Raw genomic sequence first — 22,468 nt, 5'->3', positions numbered from 1 at the left:
GAAGTCTGCACAGTTATGGCTGGGTGTTGGCGATTCTGTGGTACAAAGCACACGCGGAAGACCCCTGCTTTGAGTTCGCCTGGAAGGTAAAAAAAATTCCTAAAGCGGAACTGGCCGCCTTGGAAAGAGAATTGATTGGTCCGCAACTCGCCTGGACCTACCCAGGCCAATTACATGTACTTCCATTTAGCTTCTAGAACCCTGTCTCCTCGGAGATGCTAGGGACTAAACACTTAAATCATCGATCCTTATTCCCCACAAATTTGACCCTTCCTCTTCAATACAGAGAGAAAATGTCGATGATCTGCTTTGTGGTCGGCTCAACTTTTTCAGGGCCTCACGTCCTAAAAGGTCTGCCGGCCTATGCAATACTACCTCTTCCACGGTACATAGGAATGTATTGGCACAAAAGTCCAATGACTTACACTTAGGCCTATACCGCGACGCCTCACGTTAAGGATATACTGCCTACGTAATCCTGTTTCGTCACAATTGAGACACCAGCATTGTGAGATATCAGATCAACCACGCTAAGATCAGGCCGTCAGCCTCACAGCTATGCATAGAAACAAGAACGAGGCGCCGTCTTACCATCCCGATACTTCCTTGTGGTTTCGAAGAGGCTTGTCGCGAATTCTACTTGCAGCTTGGAAATTTTGAAAGGGTCGTGGGTAATGACGAACTAGTGAAGGGGATTAAGAGCGTTCAGGTGACCGCAAAAAAAAATTATCTAGTCTAAGCGGAGCCACTTAGTGCCCTTTCAGGAGATTGAGGGAATCCATAGGGCTGGTTGTTAGTTCCCTTCGTCTCCAGACTACGTATACACATCTATTTCAATACGATGGAAATGTTAGTGGGTAGGCCGTTCTCGGCGTCTGAAATGGCATCCTTGGCCTCCACCGGAGTCACCGACATTTTTGCATCGTCATGTTGACCGTCGAGCTCTCCCCGTCCCTTACTATTGGTGAACCATTTGGCTAATTATAAGATACCGGAGATCTGGAAACCAACGCATCCCGTTAGAATTCCTCCACGTTTTGTCACCACCTAGTTGCCGGTCCTCAATCAACGCCCCAGTCCTATGAGCTTGCTTATCCTCACCACGGAATAGTACCGCAGGTTCTTCCCCGGATTTCCAAATATCTCATGCAAATGGTCAGGGACGTAACAGTGACCACATCTTACAGCAGGGCTTTTCGAGACACTTGTCCTTGCTCGGTGGCTTGAAGCAGTCACGAGGGGAATTCTGAGGCAAGACTACCTATAACCAGACACGACGGGGTTAGGTATATCCGAACAAGAAAATAAAACTCGGCCTTGGTCAGCTGAATACTTTTGAAGGCAATTTCAGAGCCTAGGGTTACACGACTCGTCTTATCTTGTGACAACCACCATATACACTACAATCAGTTTCGAATGCAGAGATTCTAGGTACTTCCTTCCAAATAAGACTGTTTTAAGACGTTCCAGTGACAAGTAAAGAGTATTATGAGGCGTCGAAATCACTATCTACCAAACCTGCTACCACGACAGGTTCGTAACTGGGCCTACATGCAACTAGGGGCACTCGTCTATAATTTGCAAAAGCTAGTGTATAGTACTTGGGTTAGACTCATCTTGATTGAGGCTACGTATGTTTTAGCTATCTCATTAGATACGCAATCCCGTTATTAGATTTGGAATTTAAAACATTCGGCGTCAACGAGTCGTCTAATAACAGTCCAAAATTTTCATCCCATCAGATAGATAAGAGCCGCATTCCGGGGACGAGAACCTCAATTGTTCTTGAGGGTATATACGGGATAGAAGAAAACCGAGCAATGCGTTGGGAAAGCCATTGTACTAGACATATCCAATTAAGCAATTCGGGATTTGGTTTGCGGTCCGGGTTGACAGCCGGGAAGGTCCGGTTACGCTTACATCGGGGTACTTTGCACTTTCAAGTTTCCATCGTCCCGTTCTGCCCGTTTCAAAACCGTGAAAACTGGGTAGCCTGGTCGACATAGTGTGTATGATTGATTGGTATGAGGCGACTTGACCGAAAGTAGGCTGGGGTGCTTTGTTAGCTACATTAGGTATCTTAGGTACCGAATCTACCTTGTTCTTAAAACGACAGGCATCCACAATCCACCATCCCACCTACCTGTACTAAGCTTGAGCTCCCCTGCACCTACCTGACCTCCTCCAGCTAGGAAGAACTTACATGCAAGCAACTGCAACTGAGCGGAACCCGAGCATGCTTCTTCAATGAAAACCTACCTTCATCCTTTACAACTCTTTCTCACAGTCTCATTAACCAGACTTTTCACAAGATTCGCAAGATTCCATTTTCATCAAGTGTTCCTGCTCCCTTTCCCTTGTCAATCATATATTTCGTCCAGGTTATATTGACATTCTCTATTATCATTTGCTCGTTTTGCCGCAGTTTATTCCGTTGTGATCCACTCCAGCGTCTTCAGTTGAACGACCGTCTAAGACTACGGAATAGAGCCGTTTTGTTGCTCCAGTCAGTTCCGCACTACAGTGAAATCAACCAACCTCACACTATCCTCTCAACATTTGCGCTCTGTCCCGCAGTACCTACCGCAGACCTACAGGTAAATTATCTTACGGATCTTAGGTGGTATTGGCGTTGCAAGCCTATACTCAAGGCAGCATAAGCTTTCTCTTCCATAATTCGCCTAGTTAGATCAAATACCCCGGAGGCGACTCGAAACGTCCCATCCAACACTGGCCTCCAGTAACCTGATAGATCTGTCGTGTTCTTGACCAGGGGGGCTTACGTGGGTAATACATCAAGTATAACAGCACCGACACGGAACGCACGACGACTAAATAGGAGCCGGCCCAACTGAAGGTCGGCAACCATTGGACCAGGCGACGATATCCAGTTCTCCATCAACCACCGAACGACTAGTACCTGCTAGTAAGACTGGATTCCGCACCGTCCAATTCCCATACAGAAAGGGAAAGGGAAAAAAATCTTCCCACCTTCCAAGAGTTTTGGTGCCTCTTTTTGCCATCTACTCCAGTAGCTGAGGCCCTGTTAATCGGCAAGCCACCGAAACTAGCCAACCCGAGTTGCCTTTCCGATTTCAATTACATAAAACCAAAGCAGCCTTTTTCTCCTTACCTTTACTTTACCACAACACTTGTCACCCCTCTATACTGCTCGTTATCTCTGTGTATCTTTACTGTTACTCTACCCGACTGCCTACCCTAAAGTCGCCTGGGTCGTCCCTATCTCACTGAGTTTTGACAGTATATTGCCCCCATCTGTCGGAACCCGTTTCCCCAGATTATGTACTGATTAGCGCTGCATGCGCGCGTTTGACTGCCGAACGACGCTTCTTTACTTTTCCCTATACAAGGGCATTCGGCAATAATCTTGGGGCCACACTTACTAAACAACATTCTCCTACACAAGCCACAGGCATTTATACAAGACAAGGACTACTAGGGAAGGCTGGCAACCAATCTTCGTATAGTATCTAGTATCTCCCTTGCCTACTACGACATCCTGAGAGGCGTTTGCCGCCGCGCGGCAATCGTCTCCTGTATCTGACATTGTCATGTCAGACAAGATGTCTATCGACAAGAAAGAACATTCGAAAGACGAATCAGAGGAGTCTATTGGTTCGAGTCCTGAGAATGACATTGGTCCATTGATTCCGCCGGAAAACCAGCCGGCAAAACGCAAAGGAGGACGCAAGCCCGTAAGTACTCCTATCTCTAATCTATCCGCGGTCGTGGCCTCCTTAGCTAGGTTGCGGTGACTTGCGCCGTGCTCAAGATAAAGTACGTGCTAGAGCTAGGCTTGTAAGCTGACACGGAGCAAAGATTTATGCTACTTCAGAAGAACGAAAGCAGAGAAATCGCCAGGCACAAGCCGCGTTTCGAGAACGCAGAACAGAATATATCAAGCAGCTGGAGGAGACGATCAAAGCCCACGAATCGAACCTAGCTAGTTTACAGGCAGCTCATCGTAGTGCCGCAGACGAATGCTTGATGCTTAGATATAAGAACTCGCTTCTCGAACGAATTCTCCTCGAAAAAGGTAAATCATTAACCATCGTATTAGAAGCATCAACTTATACCATTTAGGTATTGACGTCCAAGCTGAGCTACATGCCAAAACCGGCAGTCCAAACCTTGGTCCAACTCATATGCCCCAGAACATGGTGCAGCCACCTCCGATGCCGCGAGCGATACTCAACAGACACCATCACGCGCGCAGATCCGCTTCCAGCATCGCCCCCAAGCTCGAGCCTGGTGTTACCTCTTTATCTCAGCCTACAGGTGTACAACAGACTATAGCCTCGCCCAAGACGCGGCCGACCCCCCCTTCCCATGCGGCCTCTCCTACTAACCCTACACCACCCTTTGGTAACCAAACAACAGCCTCCCCCGCCCCTTCAGATCATACAAACATGCGTACGACGATCCCCCCGCCGATGAAGCCACAGTTGGCACCTATGCCAGGAATGGCTGTCGCAGCACGGCAGCAGATGATGCAACAACATGCTGCTGCTGGCCCTCGGCCAACATCATTTTACCCGACGCCATCGTTCCAGAATCATTTCCAACAGCTCGGCAAGCTGACCCGTTTCTTTTGTATTTAATAGAACTTTGTCGTCCTATGGTTAACTCGTGAGTACAGAACAAGAGTACGACGCGCCGACCGATATGATGGACGAGCCTGAGCCGGACACCCCCGGTCCTGGTCCGTATCCTTCAGCTTTCCAAGTCTCTCAGCAGCACGGCATGTCTGTGCAGCCAACAACAACGGGACCGCCGGGCCAACCATCGATGGTATCTGGGGGGCAGGGCAATCAAGCGCAAAGCCAAACACAGGGCCAGGGTTATCCGAGTATGACTCAATTACTAGATCCGGCTTTAGATTGGGACCCGTTCGGTCTCAGCGCATCTATGGCCTTTCCGACCCAATTTTCCTTTGACACAAGCAACATGAGGTAGCGATACGAACCGCAACGACAAAGTCGAGATGATACGGACGGCGTTGGAAATTAAAAAGGAGCACGAGAGGGTTGGGAGAAAAATATTGGCGAAAGGGTGCTACGAGTCACGATGAAGACACATTCCTAACTCACGAGATTACGCCTAAGAGCCGTCGACATCGAGCGGGACGGAGTTTTCGTACCACGTGACAATGTTAGTCGACAGAAGATGAGCGTTATGTTCTTCCCCGTGATTTATCTCGAAAAATTCGGCAGGAAGGCAACCGGCATATTATACCCATGGCAGGCGGTCGATTTTTGGTCTCAATTAACCCTTGAACTAGCGAGTTCTCATGGCAATTGCAGCATTTCGGCAGGCGGGGGAAAAGTTATGATTTGGTACAATGGCTCATTCAAACGATTAAACTACAGGGTGTACAGGATCCCAATATCCACAATACCTGGCAGGAGTTCAAGGAAATATCTGAAAAAAAAAGGTCGTGATATTGAAGTTCGAAATAACACCGGACCGCAGAAAGCACGATTCAATTGCCCTCAGAAAGACGGCACGATTATCATATTTCATCCGAACATACTCTATTTTGAGTATGTCATCAGAAACTCTAAGGTACCAGTGTATATATGATTGATTTAAGACGAGCTACTTAAGGTTGTGCTGTCCGGTTGTGAAACTGAAGCCATATAGGATCCTTCATACTTTGAGTGCTAAGAGCTACTCGCAAGCTTTTGGACATGCAACGGCAAATGAAAAGCAGGAAAAAAAATTCACTTATACGAGCGAAGGGGGCGGATAAAAGATTAAAAGAAAAACGGTATTCGATGATGATCTACCATTCAAATTACGAGTGTGCCTACATACGTACGTCCTATAGATATATGCCAAAATATACGACCGAAAGAACATTTCCTCGGAGCCAAGGCATATGTATGATATTTGGTCGTGACGGTGACGTTGGATTGACGAAGAAGCAGCACGGATTAAGCATGTGCTGCATGTACTGCATGTACTCATATAAATTGCATATAACTTTTGATTCCAAGTTTCACAGCAGGGTCTGGGATATTACCTATTCACAAGCATTTCGACCTTTGCTCTTCTTGATTTCTCGGCTTAGTATAAGTCTAACGGATTTGAGAAACGAGCAGAATCTATTAATTTAACGGTAAGTAATGTATGGCCGTTTGAATGTTTCAATACTAGTATGGATTTCTATCAAATATGCAGGCAGGCTAATCCCGGTCACAGTCCGAGGGGTAGCCGATCACGGAGGGGCTTTAATGTTTTTACCCCCTCCAAACGTTCAATATACATTGTTCTGTATTTTTCTGTTTCAAACGGTAAGTTCGTTCAACGGGCGGGGCTTAAACGGACGGTAGGAACCACTTGAGAGGGGAAGGAGGCAGTCGGAAGGAGGGGCTTTTGGGTTGGCTGTAGCCTGTATGATCGATCCACTAACACGCTTGGGACTACCAAGGCAGGAAGTTGGACCCGTGTGCCTAGGTGCACTGTCCGTAAGATGATTAAAGGGCCAGGGCCAGGAAGGGCCCAGGAAGGGTCAGGGCGGTCGATTCCGCTAGTTGGTTGCCGCTCGACCCGGTCGCGGTTGTCGGTCAAAAAGGTCGGGGATCCAGATCAGATTAGATCGTGCGATTGGTCCAATTCGCTTCAACTTTAACAGATTTCTCCAGCCAGTTGTTTTCTTCATTTCCTCCCCTGGGCTAGAGCGGTCTCATGGGTCTTTGTTTGGTGTCGTGGGGGTTCGTCGTAGGCTCGTTCTTCTTAGTTCAGCTACTACGTTCAGAGTAGAGAGACCATAACCACCGACCATCACCAAGTTCGAGTGGGTTCAAGTCTCGATCGCTGGCATCCTGCTTTACTGTGATGTGATGTGACGAGACCGGACCGTGAGAAAATGTGCTAGGTACCCGGGCATCTGGTGGGTTCACGAGAAATTTCCAAACCAACGAGGTGTTTGGTGGGGGCGAATGCTAGCTCGGTCAGAAGCGATGGCTGGTCGGTCGGGCTTTTGGTGGTCTGGATATCGTTGCACCGCGTATGCGTGCGGAATCGGAGTCGTCTTCCTATGTGGAGTCGGCATCCATCACGGCTTATCCCTCCTCCATCCCTCCATTCACCCATCCCACTATTGAAGGCGTTAGGAACAACTCAGCCGAACCCCCTTCTCATTCCTAGAATATCCAGTATTGAGATCCGCCTAAGCCCTTGACAGGTAGGCAAAGCCAAGTTGAGATCCTCGGTCAAGCTTCCGCATGAAGGGCAATACCTGCCAAGTGGACCGAGTGGTTCCAGCCGGGGCCCTGCCAGCAGACTATGCGCACGTATATGTCGCGTGATCCCAAGATGCTGACTCCCCGAACACGAACCCAACGAAAGACGGTGAACCAAGCCCACGTCAACTAGCAATGCATCAATCCTTTGCTGATTCCGGACTATCGAGGGTCGTGGAGTTGAAGGTCACCGGGCACCGTGGTCTTTCAATATGCTTGGCTGCTGCTCTCGAGTGGCGTCGCAGAGTATTGACTCGTTCGGGGTCACGATGATCACGATCCTTCTGGATTGACAGGCTTCGGCTTCGGAACCTCTATGCGTCCTGTGTGACCGATCCCTCATAGTTCCCGCCTCCTTCACCATTGGATTAACTTAGTTCCCTCCCTCCAACTCTTTAATCCCAACTAACCCGATATCTTCGTCCTTTCGTAACAATAACCTAACCATAACTTGTCTCGGGCCGTCGATAGTCGTGACTTTCTCTCCGTTGGGTTCAGTCCTTGTGCGGCCGGTGGCGGGTTACCTAATATAATAGTGACCATACGTCGAATCTCCAAGTCGAAGGCAAGGGACAGTAATCGTGACCGACGCCTCACTCGGGGCATAAGATCAATCATGTCTCGAGTAGCTAGGGACAATGCATCTCATCGACAGCTAAACGTAATAAAGAGAAAACAACTAGTCATGACCACCAAGGGACACTTGTCCCGATTGCAGCCGAAGAACCATAAGGATGGATGAATTATTAATATGTTCCCCTATTGCAAATTGATACAATGGTATCAAGCAGGCCAGGTAGGAGACGTAAAGCATCCTTTCAACAACATCCTCACTTTTCGAGGAGTTGGCGGGAGCTTTCAGGAACGGCCAGCAAACTGATAAAAGGAGAGCACATTTTCAAATTCTCTCAGATTCGGTTGCAGAGTATTTATTTGGATGGGTGGTTACCTGTGGCTGGCTTATCTCTGGCGTCCGTGTATTTGTCGGTATGATAGGGAGAACCAGAGATAAGGAAGCCATTATTAACAGAATCAAAATCCCTCCCACGATACCCCACGATCTAACGTGTTACGAGGTATCTTTCTTTCTATTTACAGTCGTTGCGACGCCTTTCCCGGCGCACCGTCTGCCATAACGTCATTCCGCTACACGAATGCCGCGGCCCTGAAGGAAAGAAGTTACATAAAGGTTAAGTAAGATATAGCTTCCGGTCCCTGCTCGAGGACAAGTACCAACACAGAGACCCCGTCTAGCCTCTCCCGCTGAGCCTATCGGATTGCTCCTATTAGAGCTTTCTTCCCATTCTTCCCAGGGGATGATCGCCTCACCTGCGGACCCTGCCAGCTTCATTCGGTCTACCGATGGTTTCCTCGGAAATACAGAGTACGCCCTCCCGGATCACGGCATAGCAAAGCCTAATCGCCTGCTCGCCTTCTCATACGCGGAGTGAGAATAGGCCATCGCGAGCAACGTAATGAATTCTCGAGATGAGAACCACATAACAGACGCTTAAGGCCACGGTTGTCCTATACCGCACCATCGTTTGTTTATGCATATAATTCTTATAATACCTTCCTTTTTGCAATTACCATTCGCTGCGGGCTCCACGTCCTACCGGCCCTGGATCTAGATAAGTTATCAAGATTACTGTCGCCTCTATATCTTATCTGGGGGTAACCAGACCGCTACATTCACATGTTGCCTGGTTTAACAGGTTATGAACACCGCCTTTTAAGAACCCCTGGAATCCAGTACCTCTTCATTATAAATCGAGGCCATCGAGTGTCCCTTCTATATATTCATCCAAGTCATTGTAATACCAGCTACTTACAAAAATCATATCTAACTGTATCTTACAGATCAGTTACAATCCTTACAAACATAGGCTAGATCGGAGTGATCTCGCCTGCTCTATCTACATACAAGGAACGCCCGCCATGATATTGTTGAACCAACGGTGTATGTCCTTGTCGCTGCTTATGCGATAAACGAGATAGCGAGCATAAGTTAAAGGCTTCTCTTTACCGTGGCTAGATCGATTCCAATGCTACGCCTGCTTGATAAGGCCTTGGCCGTTAGGTATCACCCAGGTAAAGCCCACGTATCAATGGCTTGACTCTCAAGCATGCGTAGGCTTGTCTAGAATATTTCATGCGCATACCATACCATCCACTAATACTACCTACGTCTAAATAAAGTTGAATGAGCACCTAGGAGAATACACGCAATAGGTATACGCGGACTTGGGAGTCTAACGGGTAATAGAGCATCTCCGTGTTGAGACGGAGATGGGCTTGGTGATCGTATATCGCTAGGTACTAGGAAGCTTGATAATAGTTGGACAGTCGTTCTACAACGTAAAGTGTAGTCTCGAAGAAGAGTCTGTTTCTAATGTCCGACAATACGGCTTAGTGATAGCTTAATAACCACTCGCATCTCTGGAAGATTGGTGTCAAGCTGTACTGTTAGGTATATACCTACATATTATATCTCCTTTAAGAGCAGATACGAAGCTGTGTCTCTATGGTTTCGGCTTCTATTTTACTATGGCTCTGTTACGGCCGCGTAGTCATTGCTTTCAGAGAGATAGCGACCTTCCATTCATCAAGTGGTCTCTGAAGACTAACAGGTTGATGAAAGCGCATATGAAGCTTGACAAAAGTGCCCAGGCGGGATAATGAAATCCATGCAGCTTGAAGATATGCCAACTCGTCGAGACCCAATTAGAAAAGCACGGCACATACATGATGCACGTACAGCGATAAGGAAATTAGATATCGATAATGATGATAAAACTTTGTGATAAAAGGTATCCATTGAAGCTGCGGCATGCTAGGTGGTCCAGGTGTAAATAAGCGCTATGAGATCATCGAGATGTACATATCTCGGTATGCAAGTGATGCAATTGTGGGATCCGGGGAAGATCTTGGCTGCTATGGATCCGTGCAATGGAGTTCGATGCAATTGCTGATTGGATTGGATCGTAAATCGTCGTCTTAGAAATCAACAAACAACTGATAGTCTTCGAATTGGAATATAGCTCCCTAACTATAGAAATGGATATAGGTAAAGTTGACGTAAAGCTTTCCAACTTCTAAGCTGAATTTAAGTCGAATGTAGCTTAGCTGCTTAGGTAGGTATACATGCAAGTATGTGATATACGGTTTAATGGTATAATCGTATAAATGCATGCTCTGAGCGCTAACAAGATCTTGAACCCTACCTGCGGAGATTGCTTACTCATCAGCGCACTAAAAGCTGCCAATTGCAAAACAAAAATACTCAGAGAATTATTCTCCCGTTCCGCTTAAGCGAGTTTGAGCAAATCAGAGGAAGAAAAGAGTTAGGTGGGTTCCGAGCCAAGGAAAGTTTGTCCACACAAGTCCACCGCAAAGGCAAGACCCATCCTCTCACGCACAATCAACTGCAACCGCACTTCACCAATTCTAAACCTTCTAAACCCAACTTAACCCTTAACCTCATCCACCTCTCACCTCATCAACGCCGAAGATTTTGACGAGATATTTTATACATAAGGATATGACCTGCTAGGCCATATCCTTTTCCCCCTCGTTGCATATTCTCCATTGATCCGACTGTCGTTTCCACAGCTCCGCCTTGCTGAAAGGCGAATCAATTGGCGACACCATGTCGACGGTCGCCTCCAAGGTATGTCTCCGCTCCAGATTACGCATCTCTACTTGGTCGCCTCCGTACTCCCTTCCCAATCTTACTGTAGCCTGTCGCATTGTTTTTGTCATCATCCCTCGATTTAACTTTTCTTCCGAGACTGCGAAGCTAATCATTCAATTCGCCAGAACCTTTTCGACCTCCTCGGTACGTGACACTCGTCGAGTAGCTCGGTGAAAAAAAAATTTGCAACGCGGGAACCGTTGTTTGCTAATCTCGATTAACACTTATAGGTAACGACGTGGAGGGAGATGAAGCGCCATCAGGCCCTGTGAAGACGGTCGACAAGACCACGATGCGCGGCACCAAGCGCAACGTCGAGCCCCAAGGCCCCGCGAAGTCCGCTACCAACACCGGAGCTCGTCGTGCTGGTCCTGGAGGCAACGAGGGAGGTTAGTGTTACATGCACCTAACGGGGTTTTATTTTATTCAGCTCCACTTCTCCCACTCCCTTCCCCTCAAATATAATGATCTATATTATATCTTGCTAACTCAATATTAATCTAGCCTACCGCGACCGCAATGCCGGTGCCGCTAACAACTACCGCAAGCCTACTGATGAAGCTCCACGAGGCGGTCCTCGAGGTGGTCGTGAAGCTCGCGTACGAGGAGGTGAGACTTGAAATTATATGATTTCCCACATGAGTGCATGCTAAACTGCTAAAATAGGCCGCGGCGGCCGATTCCCTCGCGACCGTGATGACCGACACACTAGGGGTGGTGCAACGTACGTATTCCAATTGAAAATTTGTTGGCTATTTCTATATTCTAACCGTCTTTACAGTGGCTCTGAGAAGCAGGCCGCCCAATCTTGGGGTGCTACAGAAGGCAATGCCGAGCAGAAGGATGAGCAGGCGGGAGAAGAGATTGCTCAGTCAGAACTGAAGGAATCCACAGCCGAGGACGCTCAAGAGGGTCCCGCTACCCCAGCTGAGCCCGAGGACAAGCATGTGTCCTATGCCGATTACCTCGCGCAACAGGCCGAGAAGAAGCTCGCTCTTGGCGAATCCCTTGAAATCCGCAAGCCTAATGAGGGCACCAAGGCTGATAAGAAGTGGGCCAATGCCAAGGCTCTCACCAAGGAAGATGACGATGTCTTCATCTCCGGCACCGGCGGTAAGGTTAAGCGTGAGCGTGAGCGCAAGGCCAAGCAGCTTGTCGAGATCGACAACCGATACGTTGAGCCCGAGCGTACCCGAGGCGGACGCGGCGGACGTGGAGGCAGCCGTGGTGGTGCTCCCAGAGGCGAGGGTCGTGGCCGTGGTGGACGAGGCCGAGGCGAAGGCCGTGGTGACTTCCGTGGCGGACGCGGCGGTCCCCGTGATAACGCCTCCTTCGCCCTGAGCTCGGACGCCTTCCCCAGCCTGGGTGCTTAAGAGCACAGAATGCTTCCTGAGACCTGCGGTAGAGAGTACACCATGTCTATTATGCAACTTAGGTTCTCGATGATTTAGTATTCTCAGTGGATCCAGTATAGCCAATGGGGCTCACCAGTCGGAAACCTTCTGGCTATGAATATCCTGAGAATCGTATGATTTTCTCGTTATTCCGAATCAACAAAAGTTTCTTTCATATTCAAGCATGGTGTGCAAAATGGTTGGCCGCTGGGAGCAGGTGTAAAGGGTCTCCGTGGCGGCTATATCAATGGCTTGTATTTGGTAAAGGTCTCGGCCGCTTCTCGATTGCTAGTAATTTCTTCTCAAATTCCACCCTTTTCATGATGTATACCGTGATCCTTGAACTATCCGGATTTTCTTCCAACTCGTGTAGGATTTCCTTATAGACAGACATTGTGTCAGTACTGTCGTGGCTTTTACTTTACGCCCATCTAACCCCTATCTTTGTCCGTAGGTTATCGTATACAACATTGTTGTCTCAATGGCTATTGTGTTTCGTAACCACGTCTTTCTTTATGGACAATTCTTCACCTTCCATATGTATTTCTGAGCATAAAATACGCTACCTATGCTGTTACTATCACTCACATTTCTAGAGCACCACGCCGAATAGGTAAGCCTACACGCGAAGACACTGATTAGTATCATCTGTATGATCGCGTGTATTCTCTCGTATTCCCCTTTATTTTTTATCTTTTATCTTTTTTTCTAAACTTTCGGGGGGTTTTTTTCCCCGCCCATCTCCTTCCTCCTCTTCTCTCACATTGAAGAAGAAGAAGACGGGAAAAATGGATTCCCCGTCCACTTCTACTTCGCCCTCGACCCCCTCCTCCCTCCTCGACGTGCCGTCGCCGGCCGAGCGGCTCTGCGACCCGTGCTACCTCATCCTCCACGCGGAGCGGCCGCCGGCGCCCACGGACCCGGCTGATCGGACGCGCTGCGCTAATTGCTTCGAGCTGGTGGGCCGCATGGCCATGGCTAGGGCTAGGCGCGATAGCGTCGGTGGTAGCTGGGTCGATGTGGATGTCGGGGCTGGCGATGGTGCTTTTGATGATGATGATGATGGTTGGGCGGATGGGGCGGATGAGGTGGATGAGGTGAGTGTGAGTGGGAGTGGGAGCGGGAGCGAGGCGTGGGAGGAGGAGAGCTCGTGTTATTTCTCGTGTGCGGGTTCTGATGTGGATGGCGGGGAGGAGGAGGGGAAGGGGAAGGGGGTTGATGGTAAGGAGAACAAGGAGAGTGAGAAGAGTGACGGATGTGAGAAGAGTAAGGAGAGTGATGGAAATAAAGGGAATGATAATAAGAAAGGAAGCAAGTGCTCGAATCTCAAGAAGTTGAAGCCTCTCCCTAGTCCGGCGGTTTACGCAGCAAAGATGATGGCGCCGGATGCTTTTGTCCGGGATGAAGGTTTAGATAAGGCGAATGGAAGCGGAAAGGGAAAGGGGAAGAAGAGTGAGGGGGCCGACGCGGTGACTCCCTGGCTGTAGTTCGCGCGCGCTTTCAGTGCTCACCGGCCGTGGAGGGGGGCCAACTGGGGAGCCAGGGTCCAGCTTTGAGGCTGGACACTGTTAAAGGGGGCCGGAATAGGTTGTCTGCCTACCTAATCAGGTAAGTTGGGCGCTTGAGGGTATACTTAGTGTTTCTGACGCTGTGAGTCCCATTGGCTCTTTCTTTGAAGGTAACTGTGATGCATATTGACTGCTAGGTTGATTAGATACTTGGGTCCATACGAGGGCTGACTAGCGTAGCTACCTAATGTCAATGATTCCTTTGGAGGCATATGCAGAAGTTTAATGTACTATATCATTTCGTATAATGTAATCACTGGTCAAAGTGATGGTGTTCTTGTACGACAAGATTCGAGGGGCGTTCGGGATTATACAAATGATATCCTTCAATGAACCGACGGTGTCAGTGTTGATGGTCACCCTGATGGTTTTGTGTAACTCTACGCCTCTAAACATATGCCAATCAGATCAGCAATAAGCAAGCCGGCTATGCCTACATTATCTACCCCTCTCTAGACTGGTTAAAAGTATTACGCAAAGGTGGCTTTTACCATGCAGGCTTGCTTGACTATCCAATGGGTGCAAATAGCGACCATCTAGAATGACTTTCCCGTCATTTTCCGAATACGAAATTTATGAATCAGCCCCCAATACCATGGGCGAGGCTGTGACGAGGTCGCTATGATAACCCATGCATAGGTATTCAGTAGGTTTCCTCTCTTCATCTGTAAGGATCTTCTTGGTATCTACAGGATCCGAAAACTCCTTTCACGAGTACCTAATCGCCAGAAAAGAATAGCTCGTTCTAATTCCCAGCAGAATATTGAGGATCATGACCGACAATGTCGTCTCTCACATTCTCACATGAGTCTTTTCATGACAAAATGTTCTCAGCGTTCAATAAACGAGGTCGGAAGCCGAAGAGTCGGGCTGCCGGTTCGGCTGGGGTTCTCAACAACGAATCCCAAACGGATAATCCCTCCACGTCTCAAGCGAGTCTACCTCCGATCGACTTGTCTCGACCAGGTCTCATTGAATTCAAAGTACCCGAAGCATCAGGCGATGCTGTTGAGTAAGCTCTCCTACAGTTGACCTACAATGTTCCGAGTATCTAATAGCTCTACAGCGTTGTTTTTGTACATGGTCTAAATGGCAACAGTGCAAAGACATGGGAAAACCAAGAAACCGGATTCTGGTGGCCAGGACAACTCGGCGAGGACTTACCTCACGCACGCATCCTGCTCTTCAACTACGATACCTTCTTCTACTCTTCCTCGGGGTCTAATCTTGTGCGAATCCCTGATATAGCGCGCAATCTCTCCTATGCACTCAACGATAATCGGTTTGAGAATGCAGTAGCAGAGGGAACCAGGCCTCTCGTGATGATTGGTCACAGCCTTGGTGGTTTAATTATCCAAAAGGTATTGAGACAATCACCCGTGAACTGGCTCAGTCAGTGCTGACATGTTAGACAGGCATTGATAGAATGTATGGAAGGTTCCTCGCGGGGTCTCAAAGATATCCTCAATTCAACAATCTCCATTATACTTTTTAGTACTCCGAATGCCGGTAGCTTTGCCAACGATCAGACGAGAGCGCGGCTTATTCAATTAATTGGAAAGTCGGTCGGATACAAGGTACCAGAAAGAATCCTCGAGGCCCTGAAAATCCACTCCCTTGAACTGTATGAACTATCGACGTCGTTTCAGAAGCTTCAAATATGGAATACTCCAATGGATGCCCCTCCGTTCATGCAGTCTTACTACGAGACACGAACTCTGGCTGGACTTGGAATCCAAGTCTGTGCTCCCCATTGCTATTCATCGTTTGTCTCACTAATATTTGGGTCAGGTTGTCGACGAGACTTCGTCAAAGGTTGGCGTGAGAGGCGAGGTAGCTCTTAGTGTGCAAGCAGATCATAACCAGATGGTGAAGTTCCGTGATAAGCATGATTCAACATATCAGTCAGTAAAGACTGCTGTTAGGAGAGCGATGGCTTTTTCGATGCCAGGAAACAGTATGTAATAAATCAATACAAGCTTCCAATCTTGGCTCCGGTTGATGAAATTGTAGCAATCTCTACACATACTCGGCAAAGGCCCCTTCATTGCTCAACGGGCCTGCATCATCAATCATCCAGGGTGCCACTTTCAGAAAATGGCTACCTAACCGCGTTTGGAAAACAGTCAGCTCATCAAACTGACGACAAAGAAAGCCTCCTAGGTAAGTTGTGTGATTATTACAGGCAAAATTAGTATATTTGTCTCATTTTGAATGCTCACCCATGTGTAGCCAGCTCCAAACCCCAAGGTGGTCAGATAGACCATATTGATCGGCCCGCTCCTCGACAGGAAAGGAAGTTCATGGGACAGCAGGAACACCTCAAGAACATAGATGAGAAATTCAGCTATTTGTTCCAACCAGGGCCGAAAGAGCCCCATAGCATAGGCCTTCTTGGGCTCGGCGGAGTTGGTAAGACACAACTGGCTTTGAAATATTTCCGTGATGCCACAAGTCGCCAGGATAATCCGTTTACCACAGCTTTCTGGATCGATTCCTCTTCCGAAGGCGCTCTACAGACAGCTATTTCCAGGATCTGGAAGCTGATCCGCCCTCAGAAACACGATTCGACTAGAATGGAGACGACAGAGAATCATGAAACTATGCTACTTCAGGTTATGAGCACGTTGGAAAAATGGACAAGGCCGTATTTAATAATCTTCGACAACGCAAACTCTCAGGGCGTTATAGACTACATACCGAGGATTGGCCCAGCGGCAGTCATCATAACTACCCGCTTGGTAGGCGCTGCTGACGCTCTGGATAGCCCGATTTGGGTTCGTGGCCTTGCTATGGACACAGCAACATTGCTTTTACTACGCTTGCTTATAAACGATTCAACTCAAGAGGGCAATTTTGGAGAGAAAATCAAAGAAGCAGAGGCCATTGTTAAACGCCTGGCTGCGTTGCCATTGGCCATCCACGCTGCCGCCTCATACATGAAGATACATCATCTGACCGACCAACTGTGGCGATTCTTACCCGAATATGAGCAGAAGAAGGTGCTTATGCTTCAGAAGTCCTCTCACTCATGGGGGTCTTCTGAAGACAACCAAAACGTTTTCACGACTTGGGGATTGTCACTCCAAGCCCTCGGTACTGATGCAGAAGACAGAGCGAGAAAAACCCATTTCCTCTCAGTTTGCTCCTTTCTAAGTCCACATCGCATCTCCAGTATACACTTCGAGCAACACTATCGGCGCCAGAGTTTGGAAAACTGCGCGTGGTGCTCGGTACACCACGGCTGGATGAAAATATTTTTGAATGATAAACAAGAGTTTGACCGGACCCGGTTTCGCGAAGTTATCACCGAATTTAAGGCACTTTCTCTTGTCGAGTCATGTGCACCCGATGCATCTGGATTAGTCATCTTTTCTCTTCACTCGCTGGTACGAGACTGGGCTATGGTAAGACACGGCTGCTGTGATGGACAGACACATTTTGCCGAAGCACTTGTCTGCCTAGCTGCGACTTTGAATGCTTGCAACTTCGTAGACGGACACGCTCAACCCGCATATCTGTTTTACGATCCCTGTCAGCCAGTCGATAGGGCTAGTCCTCAGATACGCGAAGCTTTATTGAGTATGCCTGATGAATTGTCGGCTCATGTGAGTAGCTGTTTAACGAGTCTCGAAGAGTACGAATGGGATCGGGGGAACCTGGAGGCTTTAGGGCTTACGCGACTAGAGGAAAAGTCCTGGTTCTCACGCGCATTCAATTCACTATTCCTCTACGCCCACACAAGTGGCAGCTGTGGTCCACAGATTGATAACCTAGCGATCAAGTTCAACGAAGAGGCGCTTCTTGAATTATTCGAAACTACACAGTACCGAGAAGACTGCCAACTATTTATTCTCTTACACCAACAGAATCGACCTCATGATATCGAAGATCAGATGGAAAGAGCTCGTGGTCGATGGCAAAGAGATCGAAGTAATACAAAATTTACATTCGGTGAGCTTTTCGCCACTTATCTACACCAGTTGTGGCTCATTCGAACGGAAGAATTCGACTTATTTCGAAAGGGCCTTCCAGCTCTCATAAAACAAGCCGAAGGTTTCATGAAGGAAAAATTGATTGATATCTCAAAGCAAGCACCATGCGGTATTGCATGGCGGTGGATAAAGTGGTGGCGACGCCGAACATCCCATTTCGTGAACGATCTAACATACATGGACTTGGGTCTATATCTGGTCTTTGAAATAATGAGACATTTAGCCTCATTATTCAGGCAAGCCTCGGCTGACATAGGGAAACTTATCGCACCAATTATGGAGTGGCTCAGAGACTATTGGCTTCCTGAAAGTTTCCACATCCATCTACGTACTCTAAGAGACGGCAAAAATGCGATGCCATTATTTTCCGACAGCTTAGCGAGATTAGGATACCTACAGCGGGATTTAGGCCGGTTCGATGATCTATTCAACACCCTCAAGTTTTTCGATGCTTTAACGGCAAGCCGTGATTGGTTCTTCACCTTTAGTTTTACTACAGAAGTGTTTCTCCGTCTAGAAAAGGACTTACACCGCGAAAGAAGGAATTGGAGGGACGCTGCAGTCTACACGGAGAAGCTTATCCAATTGCTGGAAAAAGCTCTCCCAGACGACAGACTTCTTCGAATTAGCAACATCGAGTTAGCTGGATATTGTCTGCAGACCAATCCAATGAACAAAACAAGAGCAGATGAGATTCTATCGAGCATTGCAGCCGAAGCGACAGCACATGGCAAATCCCTTTCGCAAGAGTATGTTGATATTAAAGAGGACATCGCCGAGAAATACTACAATGCTGGCCTATATGAAGAAGCATACAAAAGAACGAGCCAACTTCTACAAGAGATACCAGCAAACAACAATTTAGCTGACGCGACCGTTCGTATAGTCAATGCAAATACTGCAACTGCATTGCTTGAGATGCTGAGACGCAACAATGACCTACCAGGCAATCGCACGTTAGAGAAACACTTATCATCTCTCACAGTATCTCTCTTCGTCTGGTGGAAAAGTATTCCTCCTGATGTAGAATTCCTATCAGTATTGGTAAAGTTGTATGTAAGCCGAGGGCTATGGAGCAATGCACGCCGGATACTAATCGAGTATCTGCGCATCGTTGGCAATCGACAGTGTACAGCGAAGGATTGTGATTATCGTCCCAAGGGACCACACCCAGAATTGCGCCATTTCCTGGCCAATCTTACAGAAAGAGAAATGGTCATGGATCTACTCTCCTTAATGGAACGTCAAATACTCGTTGAAAACACGTCCAGGTTATTCAAGGAATTCGAAAACGAAGATGAATTTGTACTATGCTGTTTTAATGTGATGCTAAACGATATTTCCAGGCGCAGGTACCGTTCTGCAGAGATCTATTGGGACTGGATTCAGACCTGGCTTGCCACCCATCACCTCCCAGTTTCCGTATCGTTGATCCAATTTATGACTTCTGGCATGGCCTTGAAGTTTATGCTCGGAAAGTGGCAGGATGCCTACGAACTGTTCCTTAAAGACATCGATAATTACCTAAGCGAGGAATGCAGCGAGGATGATGTGCTCTTTTATCGATTATGTTTATCACTCTTACCAAACTTGCCGCGTCCTGCTGCAGCGAGCGACCGGTCGATTACTCATGTCGAGATCGTTTTACTTTCGTGGTGGCTCATTCCATATATTCTAGATGATGATTATTGGATAGATGATGAATCTTCATGGAGATGGCCAACTGCCCGGGATATTTTGACCTCTGTCTACGACCAGGCCTCTGGCTGCTCTATTTGCTATCCCATATTAGCTAATTCGTCGTTGTTCTTGTATCGTATAAGCGATGATGGACAGGAAGCAAGATACTGGATCCGACAGAGTATCCCAAAACTGAAAGAACTTCAAAGTCTTGGGCGCGAACAGATACCAGATGACCATCATTCAATCTATCAGCTTGTTGATTCTGAACTCGACTACGCATTGAGAGTTGAGAGCAATATCAACGAATTGGAAGGAGAAAGGACACAAGATCAAGATCCAGCATCCTCAGGTAGGGGCACAATGGCTCTTCAGCAGGACTATCGAAGAGATCCCAACACTTTCTGGGAGCGCGTCATCTATTCGCTGGGACCATTCCTTGGTAAATGGAAACCAGCACGTTTAGAACTCCTTGGCGTGGTGCTCCTCACCTCAGGGGTAATGGGTGGTTGTGCTTTCAGGATCTTCCTTTCACGCGGAAAATGACACCAAGATCTATTCAAACCATCTTCCTACTCGAAATATCAACAGATATGGCGAATCTCGTATTGGTGCTGCTGGATATTCCAGCGCCTTTCGTCACTGCTTACTCCGGCCGAGCGGCGTACCTGGCTTTATACGATGAAAAGGTTTGTTGAGGATAGTAGAATACGTGGTCGAGGAGTTCATTCTGTTTCAGGCGAGGTACGGTAATGGAGCGAATATTGAACAATCTTATGGAAGCTTTGGCGCAGGCAGGCGTGCGTCCAGCTTGACAGGCAACCCCCACCCCTCGGAGATCGACACACGGCTTGTAAAGGGGCACTCGATATGATCCCCTAAATGAATGAGAGGGCAACGACACTGATAAGGGCGGCGAGTTACGGAAATATGTTGAAGAGGCGTTCATGAATCGGAAATTAATACGGTGTCTCATTGGCGTTAGGGAAAAGGGCGACCTTTATTTGATCTATCTGATACGTTTTGCATGTAGAAGGCGTTTAAATATACCATAAGCTTCCAATATTACCACGATCTGCTTGGCTCTCCACCATGCTAATCGAAATTAAGTCTTAGAACATCTTTCCAGGAACTTCTCAATGATGAAGTGTACAGTCCGGTATGTCCCTCTAACGAACTTCGTAAAATAGAAAAAGGACAATATCGATCATGCTTGCCGGCTTAGGCATTTCGCAAGCGTTACAGTCGCATAGGGATTGCGGTTCAACCGGTTCATCTAGAGACGTTAAAAGTACCACCTTCGTGACAGCGAGGCTTCATATCACTTATCCTGCCAGATATACTAGCGATAGATCAAACTTCGGCTCTTCGTGGCTTCAATGGACGTAGCAGAGTAGTTGCTTTCAAGCTAATGCTTCATTTTACTGTTACTCCTTAGGCTCCCAATATAGGGGCACGACTGGAATCGTGCCTTAAGTAGACGATCTTAGCAACGCGCGCCTCTTTATTTTGATTGGTGACTCTACTGTATCGCCTCCTTAGGTACCCAGGCATCAAATCCACTCTACCTACGAGAGATGCCATGGCAAGGATAAACGGAAGCCAGCAGGATTATCCAGGAATCAAATACAAAATTCGCACAAATCACCCAATAACGCAAGCAGGTATGACAATAAAAAGTATTATTGTCTGTCATATGAAGTCGGGGGGAGGGGGATCACACAAACACCTGATAGTAGGTAATCCCAAACACACCCGGGGGGGTATCTCAACTTGGCGCAAAACGATGCGACCAATTCCACCAACACCAATGCCGCCATACAAACACCACACCGCCAACGAAGATTGTCCACCATTCATCATGCCAAACCATCAAAACGAAAAAACCGGTATCATCACCCATTACAAGAAATCGTCATGGTACGTCATCCCCAATTCAGCATTCATATCCATTCCCCCAACCCCCCATTCCACATATTTCCCCCCCTCCCCCTTAAAACTTCACCATCCTCCGTCCGTCCATGCCACGAGATCAAGGCTTTCGAAGCGGGAACTCGGACAGGTCCACCAACTCGTCGAAATCGAACGGCGACTCGCCTCGGTCCAAATCCGCCGGACCTAGAAGCTGAGTCGGAAGCTCATCCGGGGCGATGGCTTCGTCATCAGTCTGAGGGAAGGCGAACGGCTCCAGAGGACCCAAAGGGCTGCGCGGGGGACGGCTTTCCTCTTCGCCTTCGTCGGAGCTGAAGTCGAGGATCTCCAAGTCTCCCTGATCCTCCCACGGAGGACTGGCATCTTCCTCGTTGTTGTAGCTGTGGTACGCGCCGTCGTGATAGATACGGAAAGTATCCTTATAGTACAGATTGATGTTCTTCTGCGTACTATCGTGGATATCGTCCTCGAGCGGCTGTCGCTTCTTCTCCAACTTCTTGGCTTGGGCTGGGTTCTCAGGTACATACGGCGCGTTGTCATCGTTGACGTGGTACAAGGCCTCTTCTTCTTCTGAATTCTCGGAGAACGACTGGCTCTGGGGCTGGAGGACGTTCTGGTCTTGTTGAACGGGCTCGGCGCTCTTAGCCTGGAAGCAGTCGCCTTGTTCCTGGTCCTGATCCTGCTCCTGAGGTCCGAGGCCAATCTGATATTGGCCAAAGATAGCCTCCGGGATACTTGGAAGCAGATCCTGGGAGTCCTCTTCCTTCCGAAGCTGGAAGCCAGACGTAGGGTAACCCTGACAACCCTGATCCTGAGAGCTCTCCTGGCTCTGCGGGCACATCTGGTCCGAATTCTCAACGCGGAAACCCGATAGGGTACAGCCTTGACCTTGAGCCTGAGCGTGGAAACCAGTCGGGTCGTATGCCTGACCCTGGTT

General features: G+C 48.1%; 4 protein-coding genes across 4 annotated transcripts; all 4 read left to right on the top strand.

Moving 5' to 3' along the window:
* Window positions 1-3,221: 3,221 nt before the first annotated feature.
* Window positions 3,222-4,977, top strand: F4807DRAFT_471464 (uncharacterized protein; the record flags this gene model as incomplete). Its single annotated transcript, XM_048002922.1, has 4 exons — window positions 3,222-3,716; window positions 3,841-4,057; window positions 4,105-4,605; window positions 4,661-4,977. Exons 1-4 carry the CDS (start codon window positions 3,573-3,575, stop codon window positions 4,975-4,977), a joined length of 1,179 nt encoding a protein of 392 aa, XP_047857422.1. The 5' UTR covers window positions 3,222-3,572.
* Window positions 4,978-10,917: 5,940 nt separating this feature from the next.
* Window positions 10,918-12,335, top strand: F4807DRAFT_456985 (uncharacterized protein; the record flags this gene model as incomplete). The annotated part of the gene is made up of 6 exons (XM_048000970.1): window positions 10,918-10,938; window positions 11,088-11,106; window positions 11,193-11,351; window positions 11,467-11,571; window positions 11,629-11,686; window positions 11,744-12,335. 6 exons carry the CDS (start codon window positions 10,918-10,920, stop codon window positions 12,333-12,335), a joined length of 954 nt encoding a protein of 317 aa, XP_047857421.1.
* A 389-nt stretch (window positions 12,336-12,724) lies between these two features.
* On the top strand, window positions 12,725-14,094 carry F4807DRAFT_303993 (uncharacterized protein). The gene has a single exon (XM_047994975.1). It carries the CDS (start codon window positions 13,145-13,147, stop codon window positions 13,841-13,843), a length of 699 nt encoding a protein of 232 aa, XP_047857420.1. The 5' UTR covers window positions 12,725-13,144; the 3' UTR covers window positions 13,844-14,094.
* A 397-nt stretch (window positions 14,095-14,491) lies between these two features.
* On the top strand, window positions 14,492-20,728 carry F4807DRAFT_412012 (uncharacterized protein). The gene is made up of 7 exons (XM_047996742.1): window positions 14,492-14,570; window positions 14,684-14,936; window positions 14,991-15,285; window positions 15,340-15,663; window positions 15,716-15,881; window positions 15,938-16,087; window positions 16,157-20,728. The coding sequence occupies exons 2-7, from the start codon at window positions 14,707-14,709 to the stop codon at window positions 20,143-20,145; spliced, it is 5,154 nt and encodes a 1,717-aa protein (XP_047857419.1). The 5' UTR covers window positions 14,492-14,570; window positions 14,684-14,706; the 3' UTR covers window positions 20,146-20,728.
* The last annotated feature ends 1,740 nt before the right edge of the window (window positions 20,729-22,468 follow it).

Source organism: Annulohypoxylon truncatum (genome assembly GCF_022578515.1).
Source record: "Annulohypoxylon truncatum strain CBS 140777 unplaced genomic scaffold F4807scaffold_5, whole genome shotgun sequence".
NCBI classification, from domain to species: domain Eukaryota; kingdom Fungi; phylum Ascomycota; class Sordariomycetes; order Xylariales; family Hypoxylaceae; genus Annulohypoxylon; species Annulohypoxylon truncatum.
The sequence above is the reverse complement of the archived record's forward strand: the minus strand, read 5'-3'. Positions and strand labels throughout refer to the sequence as shown.

Coding starts and splice junctions, on each gene's coding strand:
- F4807DRAFT_412012 (XM_047996742.1), top strand. CDS start 14,707: ATGTCGTCTCTCACATTCTCACATGAGTCTTTTCATGACAAAATGTTC. Junction 14,937..14,990: donor GCATCAGGCGATGCTGTTGA/GTAAGCTCTCCT, acceptor ATAGCTCTACAG/CGTTGTTTTTGTACATGGTC. Junction 15,664..15,715: donor TGGCTGGACTTGGAATCCAA/GTCTGTGCTCCC, acceptor TATTTGGGTCAG/GTTGTCGACGAGACTTCGTC.
- F4807DRAFT_303993 (XM_047994975.1), top strand. CDS start 13,145: ATGGATTCCCCGTCCACTTCTACTTCGCCCTCGACCCCCTCCTCCCTC.